Source organism: Perissodus microlepis, chromosome 20 (genome assembly GCF_051167445.1).
Source record: "Perissodus microlepis isolate ML-2025 ecotype Zambia chromosome 20, ASM5116744v1, whole genome shotgun sequence".
NCBI classification, from domain to species: Eukaryota; Metazoa; Chordata; class Actinopteri; order Cichliformes; family Cichlidae; genus Perissodus; species Perissodus microlepis.
Window position 1 is genome coordinate 35,183,077 of NC_140480.1, and position 11,549 is coordinate 35,194,625.

General features: G+C 46.3%; 1 protein-coding gene across 2 annotated transcripts; it reads left to right on the forward strand.

Moving 5' to 3' along the window:
* The first annotated feature begins 509 nt into the window (after nucleotides 1–509).
* On the forward strand, nucleotides 510–8,943 carry commd7 (COMM domain containing 7). 2 transcript variants are annotated; one of them, XM_084917323.1, is made up of 9 exons: nucleotides 510–684; nucleotides 1,987–2,037; nucleotides 2,250–2,352; nucleotides 5,051–5,107; nucleotides 5,218–5,255; nucleotides 6,262–6,352; nucleotides 6,590–6,639; nucleotides 6,863–6,911; nucleotides 8,766–8,943. In XM_084917323.1, exons 1-9 carry the CDS (start codon nucleotides 604–606, stop codon nucleotides 8,840–8,842), a joined length of 597 nt encoding a protein of 198 aa, XP_084773449.1. In that variant the 5' UTR covers nucleotides 510–603; the 3' UTR covers nucleotides 8,843–8,943. The 2 variants fall into 2 exon arrangements, with proteins under 2 accessions (XP_084773449.1, XP_084773448.1); XM_084917322.1 differs by having other exon boundaries at nucleotides 512–684; nucleotides 1,984–2,037.
* Nucleotides 8,944–11,549: the final 2,606 nt, after the last annotated feature.

Sequence of the window (11,549 nt, forward strand, 5' to 3'; positions counted from 1 at the left end):
ACCTCAAGCATTTTAATGGGTGTCTATAAATAACACTTATTATTATTATTACATGAATGTCGCATTATTTGCTAATGTAAAATAGCATAACAGACCGTAGCCCATTGAATACATAACATGAATACATGTATAATGTTCCTGAATACGTTTTTATGTATTTGAAAATAATAACGTTTTTGACTTGATATTAATGACTAAACATTTAAACAAATTTTACTAAACAATGAAATTAAGCGCCTTGTTATTGCTTCAGGATGCTATACAAATAAAATAAAATTGAAATTAATGTTTCACATGCTTTATATCCGCATGCATAACAAATAATCAAAATAATTAAACTCGCGGTGAGAACATTCAAAGTGATTTTAAAGGGCAAAGAACAAAAACTTTCACTGTTTTTGCTACAAACTTCTAAAAGTTCGTCTTAAAAGAACAAAAATAAATGTCCTTCAAACTAAAGGAAAAGCTTTCGTGAGGTTTGATCTTTCATTCTGCTTCTTGACCTGTCTGGCAGACACTTGTGCGCATGCGCTCATCCATAACCCGGAACTGCGCTCCGCAGCGGGCTGTGTTTGTTTTGGGGACGGTCAGCCGATAGAAACGATGCAGCTTCACTTCACTAAAGACGTTTTACCGGACTCTGTCGGCACCGACTTCCAGAACCTGAACAAGCTGAACGAGCAGGTAAGTCCGCGGCTTTAACGGAGCAGCTTTACCGGAAGCTGTCCGAGCCCCGGGGCTCGTTACGTCAGTGAAAGGAGGTTAACGGTCACAGCCCACCTGTACCTGCACGGAATGTACGCGTGTCCGTGTCAGCTGACTGCCAGCTGATGAATCCCCGGGTGAACAAGCTGATGAGCAGAAATATTGCTCAGGCTTCAAACAGACGTCCGACAGCCACGAGCTGTTAGACTGAAGTGCACGTGATGCGCGCAGTCACAGCCGCTGTCACGTGACCAGACGGCGTTCAGCAGAACCCGCTTTGAACGTCAGAGTCCAGACTTCTCGATGCCATCGGTTTATTACTCACCAATAACAGTGCAGCACGGTGCTGTGGGGCGGACCGCTGAGGCGCGTCACAGCTGACGGTCCGCCCAGCAGGATGGTGGCATTTCTGTGAGGTAAACACACCTGTAAACGGGATTTAAAGAGGACATTGATGTAAGCCAGGAGCTTCAACACCTCCAGGAGCTGCCGCTCAGCTGTAATCTGATTACTCAGCACATCTGATGATGTGTGTACAGTGATTAACACTGGAACGATGTCACAGTCTTCGCCACCTCCTACGCCGAGAGCGGCGTGATGTCACGGAGACTGACAGCAGAGCTGAGAGCCCGGGCCCTCGCGTGACGACGTGACATCAGAGAGCAGTTAGGCTACTAACAGATTACAGTACAATAATCCAGAATATTAGGAACGTTGATCTGCAGGCTGATGCAGATTAGTGATGAGTACCTGAGTTACAGGAGTCAACCTTCACTGTGATGAAGAGAATCTTTCTTTATTCTTTAAACTCAGTGTGAGAGTCTTCATTCCCTCTTTTATCGGGAGCACAGCTCCTCGCACAAAGTCTAGGAGACGCCGGGAGGGAGGTGGCATTAATCCTGGTACTGGATTGGCTCTCGGGGCGTCTGCCTCGTGCAGCATCTCTCTGAGCGGACGCATCAAGAGGAAATAAAGCTTTTGAGTCCTGATGCAGCGTTCTGAGTGTGCACTGATGCCTCACACATCAGACGGTGGCATCTTCAGCCTTTGGGTTACTTCTGAGCCCGAGGCCTGAACACATGGATTCAGCAAGACGATTAAAGCATGTTGAGATGTTCTTCATGAGTGCTGTGGACCAATCGTTTTTAGTTTGCAGGTTTGTTCCTCTGTCCCTGCCTGGCAGGGGTAGACAGACGAGTGAATCAGGTCTTTGAGCTGCAGCTGAAACGTAAATCTGACCAAAGTTTCAAACAATCAAACTCTTTTTCTTTCATGCAGCAGTTTCATCGCCTGATTGAAATTCTGTTCCAGTTCCTCCTGGAGCCGAAAGAGGTGAACACACACATACACACACATACACACACACACGCACACACACATTTTGATGTTAATGGGACTTTGGACTTAGTGATTAGCCTTGATAACTGAACCGAGGTAAAACATCGGCTGCCCTTTTGTGTGCATGTGCAAATGAATGCATGCATTTTTCTGTGTGTGTGTGTGTCTGTGTGTGTGTGTCTGTGTGTGTGTGTGTGTGTGTGCAGACAGAAAGGTTCATGCAGCAGCTCACTGAGTTCGCGGGGGAACATGGGATGAGCGCCGGGCCTCTGAGGAGCCTGATGAAGAGCGTCCTCCTGGTGCCACAGGGTGGGAGACACACTCATCATCCATCACTTTAATCACAGAGGCTAACACGGACATCGTAAATCAGGTTGTTTCCATTTCCCTCGTTTATCTCCTTGATCAGGACGTCAACCTAAAGGCAGTTCTGTTAACCTGCAGACCAGGTAGAGTCGGTGTTGTTAAGAGTAAAATCAGAGAATGCAGAAAATTTATGTGTGAAGCACTTCACTGTAATTTTACACTGACAGACAGGAAAAGAGCAGAGACAGGCTGGAAACACACCTGTCAACACTCTGAGTGTCAGGTGTCATACTGTAGGTGATAACCCCGCCCTTTACCTATTTGAAGAGTTTCAGTCAGGTTTCAGAGCTCATCACAGCACAGAAACAGCTTTAGTGAAGGTTACAAATGATCTTCTTATGGCCTCTGACAGTGGACTCATCTCTGTGCTTGTCCTGCTAGACCTCAGTGCAGCGTTCGATACTGTCGACCATAATATCCTATTAGAGCGATTAGAACATGCTGTAGGTATTACAGGTACTGCGCTGCAGTGGTTTGTATCATATCTATCTAATAGACTCCAGTTTGTGCATGTAAATGGAGAGTCCTCTTCACACACTGAGGTTAATTATGGAGTTCCACAGGGTTCAGTGCTAGGACCAATTCTGTTTACATTATACATGCTTCCCTTAGGCAGCATCATTAGAAGACATAGCATACATTTACACTGCTATGCAGATGACACCCAGCTCTATCTGTCCATGAAGCCAGATAACACACACCAATGAGTTAAACTGCAGGAATGTCTTAAAGACATAAAGACCTGGATGGCCGCTAACTTTCTGCTTCTTAATTCAGATCAAACTGAGGTTATTGTACTCGGCCCTGAAAATCTTAGAAATATGGTATCTAACCAGATTCTTACTCTGGATGGCATTACCTTGGCCTCCAGTAACGCTGTGAGGAACCTTGGAGTCATTTTTGACCAGGACATGTCCTTCAACGCACATATTAAACAAATATGTAAGACTGCTTTCTTCCATTTGTGCAACATCTCTACAGTTAGAAATATCCTGTTAAAACTGGCTCCTCCCCTCCACCCCAGCCGGTCGCAGCAGATGGCCCCGCCCCTCCCTGAGCCTGGTTCTGACGGAGGTTTCTTCCTGTTAAAAGGGAGTTTTTCCTTCCCACTGTCGCCTAATCATTGGAGTTTTCTCTGGATGATTGTGGGGTCTTTACCATCGCCTTGAGGCGACTGCTGTTGTGATGAATGGAACTGAGTTGTTGCCTCGGTGCTGTGGTCTGTTTATCCTCTGCGCTGTTTTCCAGGCTGTGGGATGTGGGTCATGTGTTTGGAGGTTAAAAGGAGTGGAGTTTGGCTGGTTTTGATTTCTAGCCGAGTGTCAGATTGTTGATGCCACAGCGCTGAACACGATGAGGGCGTATGGAGCTTTAAATCCGTTGCCTGCAGTAACGGTTTTACGAAGCACTTGTGTGAGTGACAGCAGCAGCATGTGACCTGGGATGTAACTGAATAGGGGACTATTGGTGGTGTTTGATTCAGTGCGATGGAAGCAGCAGGCTCAGACAGGTGTAACTGAAGACTAAGGCTTCTTTCAACACATTTCAATTTATGTTTCTCTGAACGCGCTCTGCCAGCACAAGAGAATAAATGGAAAATGGATAACACTTCCCCTTGTTCCCACTTGTGTTGTGTGCAGCCCCGATGTGCTGTTGCATTCTTGATGAGCCGCCCAGCTGCGGTCCATGCGGGTAGTTTCTGATAAGTGTAGCCCTCAGTGCAGAAGTTCAGTACAACAAAGTGCTCCTGACACCTGGGCCAAATATTTTGGGCGAGTTTCTGTTTGCAAAGTTGAGACAGAAGTGCAGCGATTATTACGAGCCATAAGATGTGATCGCAACAAAGTGTTGAGAGAAATCAGAGAAAAGAGCAGAGTGGTCGTTTTTCCCTCCCTCATCTCTGACTAATCTGGTCCTTTATACAGAGTCTGCATCAAGGTTATTACAGTGAGCTCGAACAAAAACCACTGAAATAAAAATGAACTGAACGAGAGAAAAGAATCCTCCCTCGTTAGCACCAGTGCTTCCTGTTCATCTCAATCACAGGAAGTGAATCATTGTCACAGATAAACCCACTGAAAGGGTGTTTTTGGTTTGTGGATGGATGAGTAAATCTTATTTTATGTGCCATCCATCCCTCTCTGCTTCTTATCCTTGTTAGGTCACGGGGGGGGGGGGGGGGGGGGGCTAACACACAGGCAACCAGTCACCCCACTATCTGCATGTCTGTGGACTGTGGGAGGAAGGCGTTGTACCCGGGGAGAAGCCCCGCAGGAAGACCCCAGCCTGATGGTGGAAATGAACTCAGGACCTTCTTGCTGTGAGGCAACAGTGCTAATACTGTGCTTTCAGGTTTTATTCACAGACAGCATGTTTCTGCCTGTGATTTCGTTTGTATTTTCACTTCCTCCATTTCCCAGAATCCCAGTTACGCATGGGCTATCTGTCTGTGGTGCTGTATACGCTGCACTGTACGTGTGCACGCTTACTGCACGGGCCAGGTGATCATCCTGTGATCTCCATACAGATGTGTATGTGGGGATACCTGCACAGTATTTTCTCACGGCATTTAAAACCCGACACTCAACAGGTGGAGCTATAAACAGTAACAGGAAGGTGTCCGTGTCTGTTTTCTCCTCAGGAGCCCTGAAGAAAAACCTGACAGGCGAGCAGATCAAAGAAGACCTCCTGACATTAGGTACACATTCGAGTCCTCTGTGCCTCAGAGTCATTCTCACAGTAGTCGTATTAGTTACTGTCACATTTGTGTTAATGAAAGAAAACCTGCTCACTCTGATCATTTCTCAGGACTGAGCGAGGAAAAGTCGGCTCACTTCTCACTGCAGGTAAGCAAAGTAGTGCTAAAGGTAAATGGACTGCTGCTTATGCAGCGCTTTTCTGCCTCATTCACACAAGCATGTGCTGTTTCTAAGTGCTTCCTGTCTGACATTCATGCATTCATAGAGCAACATGGGGTTAGTATCGTGGCATGCAGACTGGGATCAAACCACCTGACCGAAGCCACGCCCTTTACGTGTGCCAAACTTTCCACTACTATTAAAGACGTCATAGATGGTTCAAAGGGCCTTCCAGGACTCTGGACTTATTTCTCTGAGTGGCTGTAGCTCAGGAGGTAGAGCAGGTCATCAATGATCGGAAGGTTCCTGGCTTCCCCTCGTCTGCGTGCCAAATATCCTTGGGCAACATACTAACCCCAAATTGCTCTCCGATGCATCCATCGAAGTATGAATGTGTGTGAATGTTAGTTAGAATGGGTGAATGCACAAGTTGTGTGAAGCGCATTGAGTGCTCAGAAGAGTAGAAAAGTGCTATATGAGAACCAGTCCATTTACCATTTCTTCACCAGCTAACATGTTGTGTTTACTGTCGGTAAATCCTGCAGCTCCTCTTCTGTAGCCTGCTGCAGCTTTATTTACATCTGCACCATGAACACGTCACAGGCTGAGGCTGTAAGCGCGTCACGGGGCGTCAGGTATCTGCTGGCTGTTGCTCGAAGCAACGCCAAGAACTGAACTGTTCCAGATCGATCCAGCACACTTTAACCTCTGTGTAACTAACACTCCCACAGTGGTGGCTACACGAGGATGGTCAGCCAGCTAGCTGTGCCTTAGCTCGCCATCATTGTGATGCTCAGGCTGCACATGCTGACTCGTGTAAAACAACAGGGAGGAGCACGTGTGTCCGTTTGGGCCGATGCTAGCTCACAGGTGTTAGCACGTGTTAGCACTGACTCAGTGTCGTTGATAAAACTTGTTCTTACGATGTTACTCAGGCAACCTTTAAACGGTGAACACGTGTCTCAGGAGTCTGATGTGATCTGTGTTCCTGCAGTGGGCGGAGCACTACGCAGCGCTGACCAGGCTCGCTGTCGGGCAGACTCTGATGGTCAACCAGCTGGTTGACATGGAGTGGAAGTTTGGAGGTAAGAAGGAGCAAACCTAGCGTGCACGGCAAATTTGGCTCACATTAGAGGTTCAGTCTGAGTCTGTCTGTGAGCACGTCTGCCCTCTGAGCACATTTAAACCCCTCGGTGTGTGCAGCCGATGGAAGCTGAATAACAGAGCTAACCATGACGAGCCTCACTGTTTCAGGCGCAGACGTGACACAGCGTCCGTCCTGTTTGAGTGTTTTTATCACGCTGTGTTTTGTCATCCCACAGTGACTGTTGGCACCAGTGAAATTCAGAAATTGGGCACAGTCTTTCTGCAGGTACGACAGCGCTCCACACACACATGTGGGGTATTCATATCCTGTGGGAACATCTAATTGACATAATGCTTCCCCTAACCAAACTGTAACCCGGACACTAAAACCACATTTTGAGTCTCAATAATGTCTTCAAACTTGTGGAGACTGGTATTTTGGTCCCCACAAAGATATGAAAACACACACAGCATCGTTGTTTTGTTGAACACGTTGTGTTTGGTTGCAGCTGAAGCTCGTGGTCAGAAAGGGGAATTCCACTGAAAACGTCTACATGGGTGAGTGATGATGTCACTCGTACCTGAAGTTTTGCACACCTTGAATGTCTTTCTTTCCAACTGCTCGAGTCTGTAACAGGAAGCTTTAATTTACTCTGACGGTTGTTTCTGCAGCTCGTTTTGTTGTTCAGGACACAAAACTTAGATAATGAACAGATGCTGCGAGTGAAAAAGACTGTAAGAAATGTAAAAAGGAACTCGCCTGGTTTAATCGTTTAAACTTCATAAATGAAAAATCAGTTCCTCCACCCGACGCCCTCAGTCAGCCGACACTACAGATCTTCAATTCAGTTTTATTTATACAGCATCAAATCACAACAGTCACCTCGAGGCGCTTTATATTGTAAGGTAGATCCTACAATAATACATACAGAGAAAAACCCAACAATCAAATGACCGAGCAAGCACTTTGGCGACAGTGGGAAGGAAAAACTCCCTTTTAACAGGAAGAAACCTCCGGCAGAACCAGGCTCAGGGAGGGGCGGGGCCATCTGCTACATTCAATGGCTGCGACTGGTTGGGGTGAGAGAAGGAAGACAGGATAAAGACATGCTGTGGAAGAGAGACAGAGGTTAATAACAAGTATGATTCTGCAGAGAGGTCTATTAACACATAGTGAGTGAAGAAGAAACACCCAGTGCATCATGGGAGTCCCCCAGCAGCCTACACCTATCCGGTCTTTACGTCTGACTTCATTAGCCACGTCTGGGTCCAAACTCTGCTTCAGGTCCCAAAGTCAAACGAACTCTGCGGCATCACTGAGTTAAAAACTGTCTAAAGTCTTCCATCTTTACTAAAACGATCAGTGTTGCTGCTTTACCAGGTGTAACAATTAAGTTTAACATCCGGGCATCCATGAAAACAGGATTTATTAAATTGAATGGAGTTAGAAGTTAGCAGGAAGTTAGCTCGCTAGCTTCCACCTAAACATGATATAGCATGTTCTGACTGAGAGATTTGTGAAAAATTCAAACGTACAGCTCTGCTATCACTTCCAACATAAATGAAGACAGAAAACTAAACAGCAGTGACGTTTGTAGGGTTACTGAAGTTTGGCTAGCTGCTATATAACGATGTGCTACGTGATCGCTAGCGACACAGCTATGTTAGCATAGACACAGTGAAGCTGGAGGATGAACGCTAACTTTTTCCACTCGATAAAAGTTAACGTGAGGGTTCCTGATGGTTAGAGACAAATGCAGTCCAAACTTCAGCCAGAAAAACAACTGAGATAATCCATCCACAATACCAGGTTAGTCATTAATATACTGCTGCTGGGCTGTAGCTACATCATAAGGGTTTCAAATGAACAGTGGTAATAAAAACCGAGAGAGGCCGACAGTGATCACTGACTGTTTTTAGGGGCTTGTTCAGATTAAATAGAACAAAACATTAAAACATGTTAAAAACACAACAGCCTTAATAAACGCAGAGTAGTTTGGACCGGAAGCAGGATTCGTCACGTCATCACCTAGAGACCAGATTGCAGCATAACTAAGGGAGGATTCGGGGTCACCTGGTCCAGCCTTAACTATATGCTTTAGCAAAAGGGACATTTTTAAGCCCGATCTTAAAAGTAGTGATAGGTAAATGCTGCAGTGGTCGTAATTCAGGTGTGCTTTTTGGATTTTTGAAATGGGTGATTTTGATTGGCTCTTATGTGTAGCAGGGAGGAAATGACCTCACAAACAGCAGCTGTAGATTTTAAACTGCTCCTCTGTATTTTAATTCCTCTTGAAGAGAGTATTCCTGGTTTGGAGCTCTCCCAGTTTTTCACTTTTTCCTCCACAGATGCAAAAACCTTTCATTTCTGTCTCTGACAGGAAGTCGTCCTTTTTTGTCTCTTCCCTGCAGAACTGACGCTGCCTCAGTTTTACAACTTCCTGCACGAGATGGAGCGAGCCAAGGCCAGCATGGAGTGCTTCAGCTGAGCGTGTGTGTGTCCGTGTGTGTGTTGTATGTACTGCTTGAATTTGTGTGCGTGTGACATTTTTACCTGAAATGAGTCAATAAACAGAGGAGTAACCTGTCATTATCTGCTGTTTTCTTCCCCTGGTGGAAACAGTCTGTCAGCACGACGAAACCTGGGTGAGATTAGCGGGAACATTTTGACACTTCCATCAGAAACCAGACCTGTTTGATCGAGTTCAGGCCTGCTGTCTGTTATTGATGTAATAAAAATACTACTAAAACAAACACGAATTAGCTGCAATAACAGGTTAAATGCAGGCGAAATGAGCAGCAGTCAGAGACGGGCGTGCAGTAAAGGCCACACAGGGATGCGTACGAGCCTGGAGGCACATGTCAGAGCGCCGTTTCAGCCCTCGGCTCCGAAACCTCTTCAGACGTCTGTGATAATTATCTGCTGATTATTCCTCAGCAGCCTGTCTGCTCGAAGACAGGAAGTTGTCTTTATTCTGAAGGGTTTTCCCGCCTACTTTATATCTTTGTACAGCATCTGCAGCTCCTCCTTTACGTACTGACTAACGCACTTTCTGACATTAGAGAGCTGCGATACGCGGCTGTCACAGAAACAACCTAAACCACATTAAAGTAACTCATCTACACAGCATGACATCATCTACACAGCATGACATCATCAACATACTCAGAGGACCTGGAGGAATCTCTGTGCGCAGGGACGATAACCGTGACCTTCAAACATCCGTGCACGGGCTCAGGAACGCTCCCGTCTGCGAGCGGCTCGGCGTGCCGGCCCTAAAAAAAGAGAAAAAGCCTGCGGTCAGTTGGACGTGTCGTTTGTCATTCTCAAAACCAGGATCCAACGCACCACCGCTCCCCGTCACTGTCTGCCACACCTGACTGCATCAGCGGGTCGTGCCCTCCGACTCTGCTGTGTGTAACCTTCACGCCCTTCCCTCCGCTGGCTGTCTCGGACAGACGAGCTTGTCTTCATTAGAAGCACGGCTCCAGGCTAAGCCCGTCTTTCTGCTCACGTTTCCACCTATCTGTGCGTGGATCAGTCCTGCTGCGTTTCCTGGGATGTTGCGTAAATGGATTCAGTGAAAACTCAGGATTCCCCGTATTTAGCAGAAAATCAAATATTCCACATAGCTCTGCGGCGTGTCCTGTCACGCCTCGCTCTCACCTGGCCGTCTGCCCCCACAGTAAACAGCAAATCCAGTATGTGGTCATGTGGAAATCATGAACGAACCAAAGTTTTTTACAAACTCAGACCAGGACAGAGCGTCTGGGAGTGCTGATGGAACAGCCAATCAGGGCAGTTGTTTATGTTTATTTCTTGATTTAAAAAAAATTGCTTTGTTTGTTTGTTTCCTGGAGTTGAATATTTGATGAAGACCTGAGACTGAAGTTTGTGCTGAATGCTGTTGGCTCTGTTTTTCTTCTTCTTGTGTTTAAAGGCAGTCACAGTCCAGCTGACGCGCGCGCACGCGGGTGCGCCTTGGCCATCACGATAATTGCCTTTCTAATGTAAGGTAGCACAGTTTTCAGCTGCTGCGTGTTCACACGTATCGTTTTGCCCTCAGTAACGTATTTTTGCTCATGTTTTCATGCCCTGCAGGCGTTGTCAGTCCGGATGGATCAGCCTATTGCCTGTCAGCTTGTTTCCAAACATCCTTCAAGCTCACCTGTTCATTCAGCTGATTGGCTCCTCGCTGCAGGACACAGCAGCTCGCTCATATTAGTTACTGATATTGTTTTTACTGTTCAGCTGCTGTGCGGTTTGGATTGCTTGCAGTGAGAAAGTGCTGCTCCTTCATGTCCTCTGACACGTTCAGATACCTGGTGAGGGGGGGCGGGGACCCACAGGCTGCAGGTACACTGAGTGTTTTTAAATTAAAGAGGTGAACAGAGCTGCTCAAAGATGACTCTGGTCTAACTGAGAGGAGACGGAGCCCTGCAGCAGTTGAAAGGACGAGGGTTTCCTTCCTGTCAGGCTCATTCAGGATGAACTTTGGCTCTGATGTTCCAAAGATGCTCATCCTCACAGACAATCAGCCTCTCACAGTTTCAGGACTCGGAGCCAAAAGCAAATCAAACCTTCACCTCTGTTGTGCAATTCTCCTCTTTCTCTTCACATTCTTTCTCTTTGTCCTTAGTGTCTCTCCTCCTCCTCCTCCTCCTCCTCCTTTCTTCATGCCGGCTCTCCTTTCGTCTCATCGTGTGACCCGACGTGTCCCTGCATGCATCCCCCCGAGACCTCCTGAGCTTCTCCCAGTTGTTTCTCTGGCCTTTTAAAAGAGCAGAGAAAATCCCACAGATCTCGATCCTTTCAGTGTTTCAGTCTTCTCGCAGAAGTTCGTCACTCAGCTGATGTTAAGTAAACACCAGCTGATTAACATTCTTTGGGAAGTGATTAGATCATGAGTTAGATCATCAGAGAGACTCCAGACTTTACGTAAACGTGTGTTTTTGTGATCAGATACGACTGATGATGGTGTCCTCCTGAGGTCAGCTACAGGTGCAACAAACCTGTTGTAAGCAGCAAATTTAATTCATGTTTTTTTGAGCTGCTGAGGAATGCAAGTCAATACTGTAATCTTCAACAGAAATCATACTTTTTATTATTTCTCCTGCTTTCTTTGTAAAGCAGCGAATCTGAAAATGAATGCATAACAATAATAATTACTTGTTAGCACTGAAAATATCATTTTG

Excerpts from the sequence above, each read along its gene's own strand:
- commd7 (XM_084917322.1), top strand. The coding sequence starts at position 604 with ATGCAGCTTCACTTCACTAAAGACGTTTTACCGGACTCTGTCGGCACC. Across the intron at positions 2,038-2,249 it reads TCCTCCTGGAGCCGAAAGAG|ACAGAAAGGTTCATGCAGCA; the intron begins GTGAACACACAC and ends GTGTGTGTGCAG. Across the intron at positions 5,256-6,261 it reads CGGCTCACTTCTCACTGCAG|TGGGCGGAGCACTACGCAGC; the intron begins GTAAGCAAAGTA and ends GTGTTCCTGCAG.